Source organism: Esox lucius, chromosome 4 (genome assembly GCF_011004845.1).
Source record: "Esox lucius isolate fEsoLuc1 chromosome 4, fEsoLuc1.pri, whole genome shotgun sequence".
NCBI classification, from domain to species: Eukaryota; Metazoa; Chordata; class Actinopteri; order Esociformes; family Esocidae; genus Esox; species Esox lucius.
The window spans coordinates 13,487,972-13,510,096 of record NC_047572.1 but is presented as its reverse complement, the minus strand read 5'-3'; the positions used below and the strand labels follow the sequence as shown (position 1 = coordinate 13,510,096).

The 22,125-nt window shown below is 41.5% G+C and overlaps 1 protein-coding gene across 1 annotated transcript; it reads right to left on the bottom strand.

Annotated features, from left to right (window-relative positions):
- Window positions 1-11,980: 11,980 nt before the first annotated feature.
- On the bottom strand, window positions 11,981-16,419 carry LOC109615708. The gene is made up of 5 exons (XM_020045906.2): window positions 16,262-16,419; window positions 13,251-13,382; window positions 12,802-13,046; window positions 12,509-12,668; window positions 11,981-12,245 (listed from the first exon to the last, which is right to left on the bottom strand). The coding sequence occupies exons 1-5, from the start codon at window positions 16,386-16,388 to the stop codon at window positions 11,989-11,991; spliced, it is 921 nt and encodes a 306-aa protein (XP_019901465.2). The 5' UTR covers window positions 16,389-16,419; the 3' UTR covers window positions 11,981-11,988.
- Window positions 16,420-22,125: the final 5,706 nt, after the last annotated feature.

The following is a 22,125-nucleotide window of genomic DNA, read 5'->3' as shown; positions in this document are numbered from 1 at the left end:
GACCAAGTCTATCAACATCAAGAAGCTCAGCCGCTGAAACATCCTCCCTGTATCACCCAGACAAAGTGTAAGCTATTCAACACTTTCATGAAGGAATGTGAAGCCTAAATGGTTTCTATGGAGTTACTGTTGTATGCTGCATGCTTGTTCTGCCTTGTCTCCAGTCTCAGAGGGAGTCAAGCTGATTAGAAATGTGTTCCGCCACCTTGGTGTGAAAGATAGCGCACGGCAGGAATTGAATAGATAAAATATATGCTGAAAAATGAAGTAATAGGAAAAAACTACCTCTTTCGTTTGATATATAGCCGACCCACCATCTACAAAATTCCAGTTGCGTCCTCTGATTAGAAATCAATGGGAGAAAAGCCTGAACATGAGCAGTTGCACTGGCAAAACATGATGATTGAGTTTTCCATCCCTCCGAATGTAGAATAACATCCTGCATTTCCATCACGTCAACCATGACATATCACAAAATCGAATCAGACTTCGGTTCAAGTACGATTTGACACACGGCTCGTAGTTACTCCAGGTCTGCGGGATAGAACCAACTTAACTATTTGAAATGTACCAAATAGTATTTGAACCCAAGGGTTTTGATCTGAATGTGGAATTTCTCATACCCATCATTTCAACCATGACATGCAGTGCATCACAGATTGTATATGCATTCTAAATTCAACTGTCAATGTTGAAAGGGGAGTATAACTTCGTTTGGGAATAAAAATAGCAGTGGCATCACTGTAGTATCATTCCGTACATGATTGACAGATTAACTTAAAAGTTAAACACCTTTTTCATACATTGATATGAAACGGGCGTGTGAAGGAATCAACTACATAGGTGACAGAACGTATATATGTACAGCAGTAATCCTATTGGAGTGTGTTTGTGTGCATGTGTTTATTTGTGTGTAGGTGTGTGTTTTCATGCGCAGAGGAAATGGCCTTTAGGTCTTGAATCCTTTTTGGGCTCTGTGATGTTACCTGGCTTCTCCAAACTGCCATACCATGCATACGCTATCAAAGTAGAAATCAAGCATGAAACTTTAATGAATACAGAAATAGTGAAGGAGAAGGAACTGCATAAAGGAAACTTTGATTTGCTGAAGGCGATGTGGAATTGTTTTAGAGAAGCGTGAAGCAAACCGGGAAGAAACCTGGAGAGGAAAATACGAAAGAAAAGGAGCAATTGCTCTGGGCGTCTGAACGACTTTCAAATGTGAACCTACGGGGCTGTCCCAAATGGCGCCATATCCCCTACATCATACACTTCTTTTGACCGGAGAGCCCGTTGGACACTAGTAGAAAGCGATGCATTACATACATGATGGAATAGGATGCAATTGAGAGTGCAGCTTGTGAACCACACCGTAGCACAATTATACATCCCATTAAATAAGGACATGGCTTTATGTCCATGTTTCACACAGCTAGACTCCCTGTTATTGGCCTGAGGACATGATGATAACACAGGTAGCAAGCTCTGTTCATTTCTCCAGTATCCTTAGAAGATTAAGGATAAACCGTGATAACATAGTTGTATTATTACCTGTATGTTTTGAACGTGTAGCTCTACTGTCCTTCCCTTTATAATTCGCCTGGCTTCCTGGCTGCTGAGGTAAGTGGACTCAGACCATACAGAGTGGGATACTACAGTAACTAAAGAGACCGGAACCCAGGCTGCTTTTTTAGAGCTTGCAGAGTAAATGTCTTAAATGGCCTTTATTACTCTGTGAGTTTAAGGATTATGTTCATCCTCTCACGATTAAGTCGGCCTATTCTGTTCTGGCTCCACTCAGATAACTATAACTCAAAGTAGTGTTGAGTGTGTAGAATGGCCAATACAGCACCACGACAACCCTAATTAGCAGTAAGTAAATATACATTCAGTAAAGTATTCTGCTCTATTATGTCTGTCCTTATAGAATATCTTCTTACCCTTGTCTCCACCCACATCATTTTATTTCTGTTAAAACTAGGCATGAAATCCCTAATTGAGAGAACTGTCCTGGAACAAACTCTGTGAGCTGGTGTAAAGTTGGAGTTCATACGCCTGCATAGGCTACAACCTATTTTAAAATCAGATTGCCCCACGATTTACCTCAAACCATCTCGACAGTTCCACCAATTTAGTTTGCACCACCGATTGAGTTGCTAGGCAACTGAAGACACTTGCTGCCGACAACGGTCTGAAAATGATTCTTTGATTCAAGGAAATTTAATTACATTTTATATAACGCCCTGACTGTGGAGAAATTTCACATGATTATATAAAATTGTGAGTGAAATTTGAATTTAAAATAAAATAAGGCTTGTTGTTCCAACAGACACAGTATATAAAATGAAGACCTCAATCACAGGGCAAGGAGAGCACTGCGCTGGTAGTCTAATGCAGTTTCTACTCACAAAATGTAATTATCTCTCACCTAAAAACCAATACTAGGCCTACTGTTGGATTGGACAGAACAGTGAGCTATTGTTACACTTATTAATATGGAAGCTAGATAACTTGCGTCAAAACAAGGAGGATTGAAAGGGACCAACCCGTTAGTTAATCCAGTGTTGCATAGTCAAGGCCTATCCTCTGTTAGATCTTGCATGTTAAAGTGGACTAATTAGTCTGGCCACAACTAACATACGTCAAGCAGCCCCAATGCAAACCTACACCTCAACAAATTGTGCACAGTTTTATTTCCCCCTGAGCAAATTGCATATAACTTTGCCACAGTTTTGATTAACAAGGATGGATAGAGAATGCTATGAATCTGGCCCCAATATTTTAGATGTAAGGTCAAAACGAAATCGAACCAAAACTGAACCAGTGGAAGCTGAGTTTATTATAGCTCGTACATTCTTGCAAAGTGAAATCGCAACCGCAGCCAACAACAACAAATGGATCCCGCTCAGTGCTCTTCAAAGATATGGCGGTCCTTTGTCAGCAGTGCTTACTGTGCTGTTGGCACTGAAACATGGATTAACATTTTGGGGCAACTATACAGTAGCAATGTGCATGAATTCCTTCTCCACCCTAAAGAACACAGGCCCATTCAGTGAACACAGACACAGTGTGTTTCATCAACTAAAAGCTGCTTGTCCAGTTGGCATTGACGGAGATCTGACAAGCACATTTTGCAAGAAAGGAGAATGGATTCAGAAACTTTTCACAAGATTCAACATAGCATACACAAGATGGCTGCAAACTATTCAAGAAATATAATTTATTGTACTTTTATAGTGCTTTTTGCAGAATTGAAGAGAAAAGAAACAACCAAGCTATATGTAATTGACAGGTCAGTCAAAATGAGGGCAATTCTTTGAATCATTCATCCTCTGAAATAGGAGATGTTCAGGACATGGAGGAGAGAGTGGTGGTCTGAGAATGCTTATGACCATGTAAAGGGCAGGTATGGTAAACAGCCTGGCATTATAGACAATGAAATGAATATCCTACAATTACGTGAAGCATAAACCTATGTGACACCTTAGCAGCTCTGGGGATCAAAAGCTCACAACATGAAGTTCAGCAGAGTAGCCAGTTGTTTCCACTAGTAGTCAAATTCCTCAGCACTGCTTTTCCTCCTACTCCTGTGTATTTCCTATTCCTGTTATTCCTGTATATCTCAAATTCCAGTCACACTTTACCAAGTAATTTCTTAAATAATGTTCTCAAAGGATAAGGGTCTGGCAGCCATATGCCTATATAAATATTTTATATATTTTAAAAGTCTTTGTTATCATTAACGAAGCAGTTGATTAAAGAAGTAAAAGCTATAGGACTTATGGTGACATTTTCAAAGAAGCCCATATTCATAAGGCACTAAACAACATTATGCAGTGGGGAGAACAAGTATTTGATACACTGCTGATTTTGCAGGTTTTCCCACTTACAAAGCATTTAGAAGTCTGTAATTTTATCGTAGGTACTCTTCAACTGTGAGTGACGGAAAAAATCCAGAAAAGCATCCCCAAAGAATGATGTTTCCACCTCCATGCTTCACGGTTGGGATGGTGTTCTTGGGGTTGTACTCATCCTTCTTCTTCCTCCAAACACGGCAAGTGGAGTATAGACCAAAAAGCTCTAATTTGTCTCATCAGACCACATGACCTTCTCCCATTCCTCCTCTGGATCATCCAGATGGTCATGCACTGGCTTGAGCAGAGGAACCTTGCGTGCGCTGCAGGATTTTAATCCATGACGGCGTAGTGTGTTGCTAATGGTTTTCTGTGAGACTGTGGTCCCAGCTCTCTTCAGGTCATTGACCAGGTCCTGCTGTGTAGTTCTGGGCTGATCCCTCACCTTCCTCATAATCATTGATGCCCCACGAGGTGAGATCTTGCATGGAGCTCCAGACCGAGGGAGACTGACAGTCATTTTGAACTTCTTCCATTCTCTAATAATTGTGCCAACAGTTGTTGCCTTCTCACCAAGCTGCTTGCCTATTGTCCTGTAGCCCATCCCAACCTTGTGTAGGTCTACAATTTTATCCCTGATGTCCTTACACAGCTCTCTGGTCTTGGCCATTGTGTAGAGGTTGGAGTCTGTTTGATTGAGTGTGTGGACAGGTGTCTTTTAAACAGGTAACGAGTTCAAACAGGTGTAGTTAATACAGGTAATGAGTGGAGAACAGGAGGGCTTCTTAAAGAAAAACTAACAGGTCTGTGAGAGACAGTATTCTTACTGGTTGGTAGGTGATCAAATACATATGTCATGCAATAAAATGCAAATTAATTATTTAAAAAAATCATACAATATGATTTTCTGGATTTTTGTTTTAGATTCCGTCTCTCACAGTTGAAGTGTACCTATGATAAAAATGATAGACCTCTACATGCTTTGTAAGTAGGAAAACCTGCAAAATCGGCAGTGTATCAAATAATTGTTCTCCCCACTATACATGTAATATACTAATTTAGCACTCTAAATACTCATATAAAATAATTTCATTTAACAATACTCTGAAATATCAAATTTTCGTTACCTTTCAGACCCCTTTACTCAGTACTTTGTTGAAGCACTGTTGGCCTTTTAGGTTGTATGAGGAATGTTGCTGAACAGTAATTTTCAGGTCTCTCCAGAAATGTTTGATCAGGTTCTGATCCGGGCTCCGTGTCCCGAAGCCACTCCTGTGTTGTCTTGGCTGTGTGCTTGAGATCATTGTTGGGTTGGAAGCTGAAACTTCGCCCCCTTCAGAGTTTTTTATCCAGGATCTGTGCACTTTGCCCCATTAATCTTTCCCTTGATGCTGACTAGTTTCTCACTCCCTGCCGCTGATAAATATCCCCACAGCATTGTGAAGCCACCACCATGCTTCGCCATAGAAATGGTATTGCCAGGTGATGAGCGATGTCTGGTTTCTTCCAAACATGATGCTTCATATTCAGGTCAAAGTCTTCAATCTTTGTTTCATCACACTAGAGAACTTCTTTCTCTGGTCCACTGAACCACAATCATGTATTGGAGCACAATCCTGAATTGGATCTCTACAGACAATTCCTTTGACATTGTGGCGTGGTTTTTGCTCTGACATACACTGTCAACTACTGAATGTTGTGTACTTTTCCAAATCATGTCCAGTCAATTGAATTCATTACAATTCATCACATGGACACTCCAATCATCTTGTAACAGTATTGATGATGTTCAATGGAAACAGGATGCACCTGACCTCAATTTCAGATGTGTCATTGCATCTGAATACTTATGTAAATGTGATTTTTGAGTTGTTGTTTTTTTTACAAATTTCTAATGAACTGTTTTTGCTTTGTCATTCTGATGTATTGTGTGGCGTTTGGTAAGGAACAAATATATATGTAATCCGTTTGAAAATAAGGTTGTAATGTAATATAATCTGGGATCGGAATACTTTGCAAATGCACAGTAAGCAACATTACCTGGCTGGACAAATTGTTAATTTATTCATTTTACCTAATGTAGTTCTAGCTACTGGTTGTTTGGTGCATTTTCAAATCTTCTAATGTACATTAAGCCCTTATTTTTTACTTCAATTAATTCTTAATGTAATTGATTGTTTTTACCAGCCTAATTGCTATGTAGATATACTGTACATACAATGTTGCATTATTCATTGACTATAGGGACAGTGACCGATGCCTCTTGGTGGCGTGGTGAGTTCTGTTCCTGTGCTCCTGAACTTCTCTTCAACATTGCACATTTTTTTGGGTATATTTTTGTAATTGCTTTGTATTCAGCTGCATTTCAGATAACCCTACTTCATTTTTGTAAATTGTGGAAGAAAAACCAATACAGTGTCGCCCAGATCCTTCTCATTTACACGTAGAGTGGGTGCCATACTTGGGTGCCTGTCTTCTGTTACAACCACTGGGTTTGGTCTGTTAAGCTACATTTTAAATGCATTCTTTAAGATTAAAACAATAGGATTTCTAATAGTAAGAAATACTAATTGTGCCTCGGCATGATTATAAAAATCCCCCTAGGCATGTCATCCTGGAGCCGGGCCTGGGCTGCGTGCCGACCACAAAATGCACCCCAGAGAGTGGATCATTGTCAGACACTTTGGTACCCTACATCAGCTCCAGCCAGGCAGCAGGAGTCTCAATGAGACGAACTGAGCAATACAGAGCCCCTCAACAGAGCAGCATGGCCAATTTCAACCAGGGCCCCATCATACAGACTTGAGGGAAATCAAACAAACGCTCAGTTTGCAGTGCTCCTGCCAGTTTGTCCAGAGACCTTGGTAAAGAGTCGACAGACTCCATCACAGCGAATAGCAATCACAGAAATAGTTGATAATACAAGGATCACAAGCAGTCAAATGCCTTTACTTTAAATTCAAACCTACGATGAACTCCAGAAGCATTTGGACAGTGAAATGTTTTTAGTTGTTTCTGTTCTGTAGTTCAGCACTTTGTATTCAAAAGACACTGATATGAGGATATCAGGTTAAAGGGCTCTTTTTATTCAAATGAATGTGTTTGCTATCACACAGATTGATATATGCCAGACTCATTATTTGCCATGACTATACAGAAATAATATACAGTACCACTCAAAAGTTTGAACAGACTTATAGAATGGTGTCCAAACGTCTGACTGATACTATATATATACACTGTATATATACATACATAGTATTTATTTGTTATATTTTGGAGTTCAACAATAATGAACATTTCTTTTATCTGAAATTAACTGCTAATTAGGGACACATTACCAGCTGTTTTCTGTCCTGAAATTCCATCATCATCTGACAAATCACAGCGAATGACTCCCCCGACTACTAGTCAGATTTCAAGCTGTGTCTTTGGTACTGGGAAGTGGAGGCAGGGGCTTCTGTTTCACTTCAGAATGTCATGTCTCCTTACCGCTCATCCAGTTCTTTTCGGTACAGACGTATGCTTACTCGCAAACAAGATGAAAGAGGTAAAACTGATAAAAGCTAAAAAGACAGACTTCTCACCTTTTTTTTTCTGCCTCATGTCTAAACAATTCCATCCGCAACACCACAGTGGAACTAGTTTTTTTTTTAACCAGCCGTGCTGTTTCGCTTGCTGGAACAATTCAATAAATACAAGGGTGACGGGGGCGTTTTTATGTCAGCCAAGGTTGGTATGGAAATGTTACTACACTGTCTAAATCCTGATCTCTAGACCTGGAATCTATTATCATCCATTTCAAACCTCTCTTTTCACACTGAAAACTCTGCTCAGAAATGTTGTCAGAAGTTTAAATTGTTTAAAGGACTTGAGCTCCCACACTATAGCAGCTACAGCCTGACCAGATCACAAAGGTGGAAAGTAAGTACCCAAATTCCATACCGCCCATAATGGGGTTTGAACCACAATAGATTTAAACAGGATACAAGCAACGGTTGAAATATCCAACAAGAGACAATAAAATCCTGGACCACGTTTACAGCACTACTAAAGTGGCATTTCACACTGCCATCCATGCCCCCTGGGGAAATCAGACCACGTGATGCTTCAGATCATCCCTGCACATGGACAGTAATGAATGTGTCTGGCTCCATCTGTCAGTGGATCAGTCAGTGCCTCCTGACCAACGAAAAGGCAACAGTAAAGATAGATATACAATGTGAACAACCGGTATGCGAGCTCTCACCCCTTCTTTACTCACTCCGCACCAACGACAGCACCTCTAACAGTGATTGAGAGCTTAGCTGTTATTTAGGCTGGATCATTCAAATTCCCAGGGACCACTGTCTCAGGTGGGAGTGCAACATGAAAGCAATCCCCTAGAAGGCACATCAGCAGAAGTAACACTTCCAAGAGCTGAAAAATAACTTCTGTCTCGTCTATCCTCACCTCCATTACCTTCTAGTGGGAGGTTTGCATCTACTCACTGCAGAGGTTAAGACAAAGATACTCTACAGTCCACAGAAAGACAGAGATATTCGTCAGTCCACAGAAAGACGGAGATACTCTAGAGTCCACAGAAAGACGGAGATACTCGACAGTCCACAGAAAGAAGAAGATTCTCGGCAGTCCACAGAAAGACGGAGATACTCGGCAGTCCACAGAAAGACGGAGATACTTTACAGTCCACAGAAAGACGGAGATACTCGGCAGTCCACAGAAAGACGGAGATACTCGGCAGTCCACAGAAAGACAGAGATACTCGACAGTCCACAGAAAGACGGAGATACTCTACAGTCCACAGAAAGACGGAGATACTCTACAGTCCACAGAAAGACGGAGATACTCTACAGTCCACAGAAAGACGGAGATACTCGGCAGCCCACAGAGAGACGGAGATACTCGACAGTCCACAGAAAGACGGAGATACTCGACAGTCCACAGAAAGTATTGTCTGGTACCACTTGCCCACCATCAATGTCCCACATGACTCTAGGGCAAAAAAGCAAGCAGAAAGGTTTCATTTCTGACGCCTCCCACACTGGTCACCCAGGAGAAGGCCGGCAATACAGGTCAATCACGAGCAAAATATCCTACCACCAGAACAGTTTCTTGGCCCTTAGCAGCTGGCTATCAATCACATAGTGACTGTTAAGACTATCACCAGATCAAGCCACCTCTGTACTGTAGTACAATAGAGCACTGGAAAGCCTGCTCATCTCTCTGCATCTAGATAGCATTGAGTGTAATAGAACGGCTACTGTGTGTAATGTGTCAACTGAAAATCAATGTCTGTTAGATACTCACCACTCATATCCCATAATCTTATGCAGCCACCACCAATGTTACATAAAGTACTTGTGTTTCTGCTTAGATGTTGTGTGTTATAGTGTCAAAGTTAAGAAGTGGGCAAAACCGACCATAATCGAAATAGGTATGAGGTGTGGTGAACAACTCGGCTGTAGATAGGCTTGTCATGGGAAAAAAAATTAAAAATGTACAGCTAACTCACTTTAATGATATTGTGGATAAACATGAATGCATATGAGCAGTTTCTCCCAAAACAATACTTGCAGTGCATTTCTTACATCAGTTAGTTACATTGTGTATAGAAAAGTGTTTCCACATCCATATCTACCTGCAATATGTTTACAGGACTTAGCTTACCTTTCTTTGTAGAGCAAAACCTTGTGTTCCAGAGATGACAGAGTCTAAAGAGTGCATTTATGAGTCTGTAGTTTCAACCGTTAAGTCATGGTTTTTCGTTTAAGTGGTGATTTTTCCAAAATCAGCCATCTCCCCCGCAGAACAAAATGGCACTTGACCGGCATATGTGATCTAAATGTCACCTGCCTGCTCCCTAGGTAAATTATCTATTAGTAGCTCAAATAGATGGTTAACTACTGAGGTTTTATATTCACAGCAAACAGAATGAGATGATGTCACTCCATTTAATACCGATATTTGGTGTATGGTAGCTTTGCCAGGTTCACACCATTCAGTACAAAAATTAAATCCTTACTCAGCTCTCCACTGAGTCCAGTAAATGCTGTTGCTGTTGGCAAAGAGCACAGTACGGTGGGAACACTCCACAAGCTGTCTACGAGCAAGTCAAAGTAATGACACAACCACAAAATCTGTGTCTGGTGGCTATCATAAGCCAGCTCAAGCTAGCTAGAGTAGTAAAGATTGTAGCTTATAAAGATATGCAAAAATGTATTTTCTAATAGAAATCCCAAATAACCATAATCAAAAATGTATTTTCTTATAGAAATCCCAAATAACTCTCATCAAAAACATATTTTCTAATAGAAATACCAAATAACTCTAATCAAAAATGTTTTTTCCAACAGAAATCCCCAATACCTCTTATCAAAAACGTATTCTCTAATAGAAATACCAAATAACTCTTATCAAAAATACACTGGGGAAAGTCACGACAAAATCGTAGACACTGCTTTTTCTAATTCAATGTTATCGGTTTTAATGTATTTTGTTATGTACCTTGTTTATTAATTAAGCAAAGGGTAGCCAGAAAGCGGGGTGATTGGAATTTTTTTGTCAAGTCTGCTTTGTAATGTGTTACTGAAAGTATTACAATCTTAGTTTGAAACATCTGTGGCAGTTATACTAACCATTATGGCAAAAATCCAATAGCCTAGTGGTTAAATTATAGGACCAAAAGCTCACCGGATTGACTCCTATTCGAAACAAGGGGAAAAAATAAGCTAATGTCTTTTTTTAAAAACTCCAAAAATAAGTACTACCTAACTACTTTTGGTCTCATAGGTAATTCGTGGCTATGTTACAAGTTACATAGTATTTACCATTACGTGTTGTTACTTCAGTGAGTACAAATCTATGCAATCTGCCCTTTAAAGCAGCATACAAAACTCAGCCGAAGACAGATGTCTCAGATGTACTTTTCTCTGTGTGATGCTTCAGTCAGGACTCCCATACAACTGCACTGCACCAACCGTCTACTGCGGTAAACTAACATGAGCCCAGCTACGTCTGGCCACAGCAAATGCTTAATTATGTTACTTACAGATTATTTCGTTATTTAGTTAGTTATGAATGTGGGAAGGAACACAGTTGTCAGTAACGACAATATCCTTTATTTGTCTGTGTTGAAAGGTGATGTGGGAAATTAATTTGGTCAAGGGTCAAATGCTGGTGGCAACCTGTCGGAGACACACTCGAAAGGAACTGTGTAGAGGACTACACTGATTTTGTATTATCTATGGTGTGTACGCGCGCGTGGGACTGTTCATAAGTCTGTTCGTGTGCATTTGTGTGTAATTTGTATTATGAAATGTGAGAAAGTAGGCATTTTTATGTAATCTTCTCTCACCAATACCCAGCAGACTAAATCCACTACGGAATAATAAATACATTGTTATTCATTTAATCTTGGAATAACCATAGCTTGACCATGTGTTATCTCACTTTTAGTTAGACAGCACCATCTGCTGTCTATATCAAATAATGCCTTCAGAAACTAAACGCAAAATGAGTTCTCACATAGAAGTCCATGTTCAGTAAATTTTCCTGAAATCCGATATTGAATACAAACATTCAGTTCTTTATGTGATTTTCACATAGAGGACTAAGCAGCAAATTCCTAGTGGTTTAAACCCATGTCCTAACCCATTAAAGGTTAAATGAAAACTGTCCACAGTTTAGAATCTTAGTCAGGTGTACTGAAAGGACAGTAAAATAAATTAGATGAATAAAACAAGCTTAATGGTAATTACTGTGAAATACTATTTACTTCCATCTATGTCTCTATTAGCCCTTTGTTAAGTACATCTAAAAACAACAAGAATATAGTTTTTAAATGTATCATTTAAACAATGTCCATGGTCCTCCATAACATCTGCTGTGAAGTGTATGGCTATCTGTTACCACTAGAGCTCAGTACATATCCACTGATGAAAAGCTCAGCCAGAAAATGTCTCCCTCATCATTTCAAAAACACAGGTTGTTTGTTTTAACATGTTTAATGAAATCATAGCATTATTCTAAACCACAGTCATAATCAAATAAATCACATTAAAGGCAATTTTCTATTGTTATGTGATGTATTTTATGTTGAAGCACATACGTTAATTATACTATAATATCCACCTCACATATTACACCCGCTGGTTATGAATGTCTCCCCCGTGGTCATACTCTTGTGTTGCTCATCTGTCTCGCTACCTGACTTGTCTTTCTCGCTGTGAGAGCCAGCTTTGTGTTTTAATAAGGTCAGGCACGGGGTCCGCAGCTCTTTATTCATACACAGAAGGACAATGGGGCTGGAGATGAGAGGAAGGTCTAGAAGAAACTCCTTCACCATCTCCTGACACACTGTAGGCTCGTTCATCAGGGTGAATACCCCCCCTATCGAAGGACAACAAGAGGTGAGAACAACAGAAGAGAAAGAGAGAGATGATCAAGAAGAGAGGAGATGAAAGTATCCAGTTTTAAACATTGTGCTAAACTCAGAATGCAATGCTTGAGGACATGCCACTAACCACTATACAGGTCCCCCACATGGAAATATGGCCAGTTCAGTGACGGTTCTAACCAATAACAAGCGGAACATTGCACATATGCTATGTACTATATGAAGGGAACAGACTAGGTAGTTATCAGTTACTCACCAGGAAGATGTGCCAGCAGTGTAATCAGGCAGATGGCACTGAAAACTTTGGCTAGTTTCCTATTGACTGCCTGGCTCCTGTGCATCTCCAGGGCACTCCTGACAATGGTGTGCAGCACATGGGCGTAGAAATACACGTTCAGAGGCAGGAACACAGCGATCTTAAACAGATAAATACACAGATACGTTATTCATTTAATCAAATTCATGAATAAATAATGAACGCACCAGATAGCTTCGGAAACGTCCGTCAAATCTAGCATGTGAATAACGCGAACGAGTCAGTAAATGAACCTTGACCAGCGTGAGAACCCGGATGACTTTATCGTTGATGTAGGAAAAGCAGGTGTGGTTAAAGGTGTCCAGATGTTCCACCCTGCTCGCCAGGATCCACTCGGTCAGCTCCTTCAGCCCTACTGGGAGCAGGGGGAAGAGCACCTCCAGGACCAGGAACACCTTGCTGTTCACCAGACCACCGCAGCCACACACCACCGTGAGGTAGATGGAGAAGGAGATGAAGCACACATAGTGGAATGATGCTGAAGGAGACACAGAAGGAGAAAATGTGATCTACATTTTAATGGTACAGGAAGATTTAGTTAACAATGATAATTGAAGGGTTTTGCACGTTCTAACAGATGACCGTTGTTTTTAATGGGGTTCAGAAACGCCCGGAATGTTTCCTAAAAACTGTTTTGGGAGGAAAGTTAACAAACTTTTGCAACTGTACATTGAGGGTGTACCTGAGGAAGTCAGCTGCTTGGCGCTCACCATGACCTCACAGAGACCCTCGCCAAGGGCCCAGCGCCCGTGGGTCCTCCAATGGATCACCAGAGGCCACAGACTCAGGTTCACCAGGTTGCACACTGTACTGCCTGAAAACATACACCTTTACTCTTCTACCTTCCCAGCAGCCGCACTCATTTACAAAGAACACGTACATTATAAGATGAACTGTGACATACGCTGTGTCATTTAGCAGGCTTTTCTATCCGAGTGACCTAAAAACCAGCTACACCGGTGTCAAACACTCCGGTTCATGCACTAGTTATGCAGGAACATCCACTGTCTTGAGGAAAGCCCCGCTCACAATGACAATGGTCTGTGTTTGTTGGAGCCACTCCACCTTGTTGAACGCTCCGATTATTAGTTGCCATGGATAAACCCAACACATGACCGAAATGTAAAAACAGAAAATGTAAAGTCTACCTAGGATGAAGACGGCCACGTTGCTCCGGATCATACTGCGTCGGAACAGCAGGCTGGAGGTCAGAGACACCAGGATGAAGAAGTTCAAGCCCAAACCTGGGACAAGGAGGACTGCCTTGGAGCAGGCACACAGCTTTAAGTAAGTACCAACGTCGCAGTACAGCGAGGATGTACTGTTCAGATACATATCTGTGGAGTGGGCTTAACGGGCTGGAACGGGTTTTTTTAAAGCCTGCCGGATCCTCATCAGACAGAACTATTTGCTTTCCCATCGAGTCCCGCTAGAGTCATAATCACACCAGCATGTGAACACCATTTCAGGCGGAAGTACGGACTGACACGTCAACATCTTATGTAGCGCAGTATTGTACAACACGTTTTCATTCCTGCCCGAGCCATCCCCCTCAAATGTCAAGTTGCCCTTAACAAAGTGTGATTCGGATCTCCAGAGCATGTTCCAAATGACATCCCAGTCCCTACGTCATCCACACAGTCTGAATAGGCCCTGTTTGCCTGCGGTCAGAAATAGTGCACCGCTCTGAGAATAGGGTGCCATTTGAGACGTGGCCCATGTTTTTTTCTAAGACTCTGGCCCAATGGACCCAATTACAAAGGTTCCTGGCCCCTAATCCTCCTTGTCCTCATAAAGCTCACATGGATAAGGTCCTAAATCAAGGATTCTTCATCTTGTGTGGAGTTAATTGGCAAACGGATATCTCCCCAAGACAGAATAACAGGCATTCATACGTTCGCCTATAGCCTATAGAACATGATTACAATGGCGAGTTAATTCTGTGTGCATCAGGACATATTGCCAATGGTTGCCTGGTGTTACATTCCCTTTTAAATGAGAAGTGTTATTTACTTGAACCTCACAGTTCACACAGAAAGCCAAGCATAATTGTTAGAACAAAACTCCTTTGTGGCCATTCTGTTTTTTCCTTTATCTTTGGATAAAGCTACAGTAACATGATGTTTTTCTTGACAGTCTTGACAGTTCGTTCTTCCCAAACACCAGTCTGCAGCAACGCACCCAGGCACGTACAGTTCTCCCATCCCTTCTAACACTCCAAACAAGTCTCCTAGTTTAAGTGTTCAGCCCTTGGTATAATTTGATATGCACTCCGCTCCCCCCTGAAGTCATCTACCAATAGTCCCGTTGTGATAGCTCGGGTGCAGCCCGTTGGTACTGTTTATCTGATTAATTAGCCTGGGTTCCACACATCATTAACCATGCTATTTCCTCCAGCCCTCTGCCTCTCTTTAGGCCTAACAGGAAATCACTGCTAATGAGACTTAAAACCTATGTGTTTATTTCACTCTGTTTCCCTCTGCAGTTCTGTAGTGCCATTTAAAGAGAAAATGGCACCTCGGTTGAGTTTCCATGGTCTCACAAGTGCTCAACTTTGAGTGAATTTCAGATTGAGTTATTACAGAGTGATTAACATTTTGATTTGTTCATATGTAGTCTATTTTGTCTCGTTCTTTGGACCCATGAATCTTTTTCTGCTTCTTTCTGGGCTTGAACAGTTGAACACACGCAGATTTAGACATACATTCAGACACACACACACACACACCCACTCAGCCCCACCCAGCCCCACTCAGCCCCACCCAGCCCCACTCAGCCCCACCCAGCCCCACCCAGCCCCACTCAGCCCCACCCAGCCCCACCCAGCCCCACTTGCACACTCACCAAAGAAAGCTTTTCTGTTTAAGGCGACACGTTTGTTTTAATTCTTAATCACATTCCAGGCCAACATGATTTTTCTGTTTTTAGTGAGGACAAAGGAGTCCCTTCCTGGCTCTTGAGATCCAAGCAATAGGTGTGGTTGCGACCAAATTAAGTTGCGGCCATGTGAGAACATGAGACTTCCATAAATCAAAAGCAGTCTGCGTTGCGGAAGAGTTAAAAAGCCTTGATTATAGAGACCACTGCCAGGCAAAGATCAGAAAACGCACCAACGAGTTGCAGCTCACAGGTTTTCTTTAGCGTTCACAGGCTCACAGCCATGACAGGTGACACTGTCTGGTAACTGGCAAGCATAGCCAGGCTCATCTAACGGAGGGCTTCACTAATGGCACCCTACAGTATTCCTTTTTGTGCATGCCACTACTTTGGGAAGGAGACAGAGAAGAAACCACTGTGCTGTGCTAATGACAGCTGGTCTGGTGTGCTCAGTCTGTCTCCAATGAGCGTGGGAAAAATGGAGAGGATAAATCATAGGAAACGGGAGAAAAGTTGGACATGGCTAGCACTTTGGCCACATGGATCCAGCACCATGACTAAACTATTCACATCACACATACCAGACACAAGCATTTCGCCAGACCCGCGGAGACATCTGCTCCAATTTGTACGCAACCGATAAATCACGACGCAAAACACTACACGCCGTCTTGTATCCAGTTGATGAACGCACCTTAAAATGAAACAACTCGATGCACTGCGAAACCGCTGCATAACCGCGTGGGGAGGCTGAGATCTGGGCACCGGGGTCAAGACATTAGCATTAGCATTTGGACTGTTGCAACTGCCGGTTACTGTTATGTAAATGCGGGGCGACAGCGTGCGCCCACCTCCCGGTGTGGTCCTGCTGACATTCATGTTCCACCCTGCCGTCATGCTGCTGCTTTGAAGGCCGACGGACTAGGCAGGCGCCAGGGAACATTTCTGTTCCCTCAATTGATCGGAAATCAAAGCGAGCAGCTACACTGCAGCACTCTGATCTAAACGGAGTGGGGCGAGAGAGGCGGGGCTGGGGGGTGAAGGGGAGATGGGGAGGAGATGAGAGGAATAGAGTTTGAGGGAAAGACTGAGTCAAAGGAAGAAAGAGACAGGGAGACAGGAAGAGCTGAAGGATGAAGAGAGAGCATTCTGTCAGTCAATCAGTAGGACCAATCCACAGCGGTATCTTGGGTCCCTCCCTCTGCAATTAGTTTCACAGGGGCTATTTGCCAATATTTTAGTTTGAACTTAGCAGGTCATTACTATGTAGGAAGCGGGGCCAAAGGCACCGTGTGCTCTCAGTGTGTCGACTGGACAGCGGAAGATCGAGACATTTGTCCTCTTGCCAAGCCACTCTGCTCTTATCGCACTGCTGAATCAACCATGAAGTATTTGCAAGAACCAAAGCACCTGAAGTAGAGCACGTTCTTTGACCAACAACAATGACTGAGTTTGCTGGCACCCAAACCACCGTGATCAGTTTGTATATCCCAGCAAGACAAGGCAAGCCTTCTTGACATTCTTCCCGTCAGTCATTTGCACAGTCCCCCGTGGGACCCCTGATCAATGTTGGAATGCAGTGGCCAGAATTAGAACACTCATCGCAATGATGCAGCTTAACTTTGTGGCATTGTTTTTAGTGCTGCATCATTCAGTAGCCATTGGGTGTCGTGTCTCTTGACGTTGAGTCCATGGTTGTGGGTCCCAAAGCACTTGCACTGCTTACGCTGCCTTGTCCTGTGCCTTTGGTGTGAACTCTTCCTCACAGGATTTTCGTTTTACTTTTTAACTTTAAATCACAAAGAATGGATATCAAAGGTGAAAAAAACAATCATGTATATTATAGAAAAAGCTATGGCCAGCCAATCAGAGTTCTCATGGGTATATCCGGTTGAAAACCATGTGAAACATAGATTACAACCACAGACTGTGATTTACAAATAAGAATGATTTAGTCACAGTTCTAGAGATTTTAGTGACAAAATTCTGAGCTCCGTGTGATTATTGAGTAGCATGATTCCAAATAAAAAGTTATTTACAAGTATCCAAATCTTTTATAAAAATACAAAATGAATTCCACTTTTTTTTCCTACAATACACACATCTCTTGCAAAAAGCAAACAATTCATGCAAATCTCTTTAAACTCTTTATGTTTGTATATTTTTTTGTGTCAATACAGTGCACAGAACCATCATTTGAAAAGCACATGAAGTGCCAAAAACACACTGATAGTATAAATGAAAAACACTTTCGGGCTATTGCCATTTCTGTGATGTCACGTAGTAAAAACAAATACACACAGGTATCCAAAATACAAAGTGTGGTTGTGTATTCCTTACAGAACACACTATCAACACAAATAAGGGGGAAAGTTCAAACACTCCTCAAACAACAAAAGCACAGTTAAAGAAAACAAAACATCTGCGCTAGAAACAATGAAAACTGAAAGAAAGGAGGCTACATTTGGCCTTGGTGGCTCTGGCCATAAGACTTCATCCACATCACATGCACCAGGCAGCATGGAGAGTATCGCATGGAGTGTATGTATACTGAGGGCAATGGAAAGTGGGTGATCGGTGAAAACTAACATTGTCTCTGATGATAATGTACCTGGCCTGCTCTGGCCCCTGTTCATTAGGGATTGGTGTTGTGGAGGGTGTCAAGAAAGGCGATAATGCAGAAACTAACATTGTCCCTGATGATAACGTACATGAGTTGCTCTGGCTGCTGGTCCTTAGGGATTTGTGTTGTGGAGGGTGTCAAGAAAGGCGATAATGCAGAAACTAACATTGTCCCTGATGATAACGTACATGAGTTGCTCTGGCTGCTGGTCATTAGGGATTTGTGTTGTGGAGGGGGTCCAGAAATGTGATTATTCATGCAGTGTTCATTTGGGCCTAGGATTGCATGATGGTGAAGGACGCCGTGTTGACTACAGGTTTTCCCAAATGAATACACACTATTCTCTGAATACAATATGGCCAATTGCTTACGCACTGAAAGTGAATGCTTAGACAAAAGCATCATAACCTTAACTTTGGTGACCATGCCTTAAAAAGTACAAACACATTTTCTGCTTTGCATTGTATTTGCATTTCTGTAACACATTTTGCACTTTTGTTTGCAAGTTGTTTACAATTCTAAAACACACTTTGCACAACACTAGCCAATTATTTTGTAATTTCCTTGGATGTATCCATGATAACAGCAATACTGTTATTGTTTGATTTTGTTTGAACAATATTCATACCAACCTACTATGCTCAAATCATCATTCAGAACTGTACATGAAGCCAAATCCTGTTGACGTGCCCACAATTAAGCAACACTAGTCGATGCTAGTGCTGCTATATGATTTTCCGCACGATAAAACATGGTAAGTTCTTTAGAAGTATCTATCATCTTCACAGGCTAGAGCTATGTACCACAAATTATTTAAAACATGCTTTATTTATTGTCTTGAACATGTCAAAGTTGCATAGATCGGTCAATTGTGGGTTCCAATGTTATTATAAAAGGAAATCAGTGCTTCAGAGATTACAAAATAAGTTATGCTGGCATCGGTCATGATCACAGCCATTGTTTGACAAAGATCTTTTAAAAATTCACAAAAAACTCAGTTCCACAGAGGGAGATATGTTTAAAAAGATGGGCTCATGAATTAATTGCCAACTAAATCCACACGGCAGCCAAGTCAGAACCCAAAGGCAAAACATTCTGTTGAATTCCAAACCTGGCCACTGCTGCAGAACTAGAGAAGTATGACTGTGGGTCCATATGTGGTCTACAACAATGCATCTAATGTTGATGGGGAGATTGCCCTCAGCCACCTTACTGTTCCATGGCCATCATCCAAAAAATATGACGTGGGTTAATAGCTGGTCTCCTTCCAAATGTTTGTTTGGATGAAAATCCAAGAAATGCGGTTGGCCTTGCCGGGATTTTTTTTTTTCTCCCTTTCTTTCATGGGATGTGAAATCTCTCATGCATACCATCCAAATCAGAGACTTCCTCATTTCATCTTCTTGCCAAGTTCCTAAGCTTTTGTTTTTCAATGTTGCTTGGAATCTCACTGAAGCAGAAGTTGGAAATTAACTCCTAAACAACTCTCTAAAAACAAAAAAAATAACATTTACTGCATGCACTGCGTGATGTTGTTCCAAGAATAACTGAATGTGTGCCGCGCAGATATACACTCCTTCCTTTTGTACTCACACTTAGGGTTGTTTTTTCCAGCTCTTCTGTAGGTACATTTGAGTTAAGGTATACTGAACATGCCAATTCAAAATGTACCTGTTTTGTACTTGACGTTTTCAAGATATTGTCCAGGCATTGCACAAACGTTCCTGTCATGCTAATCGCTTATCAACAAAAAACACCTGTCTGTAAAACATGTTCTGAGTAGAACCAGTGCAAAAAATCTAGCCTGACATTATTTTGATGATGGATGTCCATAATTTGCAATTCTATAATCTGTTATTTGTGCTCATTCAAAAAAATAAATAAAGAATTGGAAAAAATTATAATTGGGACCTTACTCTGACATACAGAATGAAACATAAAAATTTACATAAAACAGTCTATAGAAAAAAAAGGCACAGGGAATCCAGTGGAAAAAATTGTTGAGAAAGACACCTCATCATTTTCTTCCATCCTTATCAGGTCCCTCTGGAGGAACTAATTATGAGACAGAAGGAGTCTTAGCTTTGTCTGATGGCAATTACCTCCATCACTAATATGTAGTAATGCTGTTACGAGACCATGGATTATCTCTCTTTTTCTCCCTCTCTTGCTTTCTGTCTCAGTCTGTCTGACTTTAGCTCCCCCACCTCATTTTCTCTCTCTCTGCCTGTCTCCCTCTCACTTTCTCTCTAGATGTATTCCTTTCTAAACAACAACCCATGCTCGTTATTTCCCAGTGCAGTGAAAGATCTGCCCCCATTCGCATATTTTGGACACTGAATGTAATCAGATCTCCAAAAGGGTCTGAATTCTTTCTTTTCAGCCTGTGGCTGCGGATATCGAACGCACGGAAGGCGTGTGCCAGCTGACCGAAATAACGCTCCTCTTGCTGACCAATAAACGGACTACTGGAATCTCGTCAGGGGTTGCTGTGGCTGTGTCGGGGGGACCCCTTCTTCCCCCTGCTGTGGGGCCAGTCCTCAGGCTTTGGTGATTGTTGTCATATTTGCATTATTTGCGTTGCATATCATATACATTTTAGATTTTGGTGGGATTATCCCTTTAACGACAGTTGTTTACATGATTGATTGCCAATACACTATTTTCTTCTTCTTTTTTACAGGTCTTTTCACATTTGTCATATTGCAAGTAATCAATGCATTGTTTAGAAGCTGACTAGATTCTATGGAGTGCAGTGATTACACCAACGTCATGGTAGGGTCACATACTGTCACAGATTTTAGTCTGCTTTCACACCCAGGTAAGGAGAAATTACTTTTCAAACAGGGAAATCACATAACTTTGTGAAATATCTGAAATACTGAAATATCATAAATAAAATGCAAAAGTGATGTGACATATTTCATTTTTGATTTTCATTTAAGTGGGTATTTGATGATAACAATACGCAAACATTTTAAAAAACATCAAGGGAGCAAAACAAATTTTCATAGCACTGTAGTTGCTTTTTAAAAAGTGCTTTTCAATTTTTGTTTCATCAGCAAGTCCTGTTTAGGGAATTGTGAGAGCCACGAGTACATGGTGAAGAGTTTAACTAACATACACTGATCCAATGTTGGTCTATAAAAACAGCTTGATAAGAGCTCCAGGACAAAATCAGAGAGAGAAATAGTGACAGAGAGAAAAACAGACAGACAGAACGAGTGACAGAGAAAGAGAGAGAGAGACATCAAGAGAGAATGATGGATCCTGAATCAAAGAGCTGTGGTGGTCTCATGGTCTTAACCCTCAGCTCTCTCTTGATCACATCATATTGTATAAGAATAGAAAAGTGCTGTGGCGTGAAGATCAGTCCAAAGGCAGACGGATTGACGGGGCGCAGCGGTCCGAAGCCGGCCTTAATTAAACCATCATCTGGGATCACTTCTGCGTCCTAAATAGACGCACATTAGTAGTAGTGCAATACATTTCACCAGGGCCTGCGGGTCAAAGGTGATACACTTTGTAGGAAAGACGGGTTGCTATTTGGGACACATGTTAAACCATCCACTCTGATGGGCAACACAGATGGTTGTGACTACGGAGTGGCGTGATGTGAGCTAAGTACAGAGGAGTTAAATGGAGGCTGTGCTGATGTTGTGGCAGAAGCAGCGCGGGGGGGGGGGGGGGGGGGGGGCACCTTGGTACCAGTCACTGTGTTAAAACCCTTGTTTGAAGAGAAGAAACCCCACCCACCCGTTCATCCTCCAGTCCACCTGTTGGTCGGTTACAGAGAGACAGGTCAAGGTACTGTAGACAACCTGATGCTGACCTTCTTGTAATAAGTTAGAAAGTATTATACCTGCAGGTGTGGGAGGTGGTAACCAATGTACAGTCACAGTGACTGAACCATAATTGGGTGGAGCTGTTATTAACTAGTAATCCTCCTGAACAAGTTGGAGTCCATAATGTGTGTACCATAACATGTCATTTGAGAACAAAAAGACCACACTTGACATCACGATTCCTGCATTGTTATGTATGTTTGCTGAGACTA

Excerpts from the sequence above, each read along its gene's own strand:
- LOC109615708 (XM_020045906.2), bottom strand. The coding sequence starts at position 16,388 with ATGTTCCCTGGCGCCTGCCTAGTCCGTCGGCCTTCAAAGCAGCAGCAT. Across the intron at positions 12,669-12,801 it reads GGGTTCTCACGCTGGTCAAG|ATCGCTGTGTTCCTGCCTCT; the intron begins GTTCATTTACTG and ends TATCTGTTTAAG. Across the intron at positions 12,246-12,508 it reads ACTGCTGGCACATCTTCCTG|GGGGGGTATTCACCCTGATG; the intron begins GTGAGTAACTGA and ends GTCCTTCGATAG.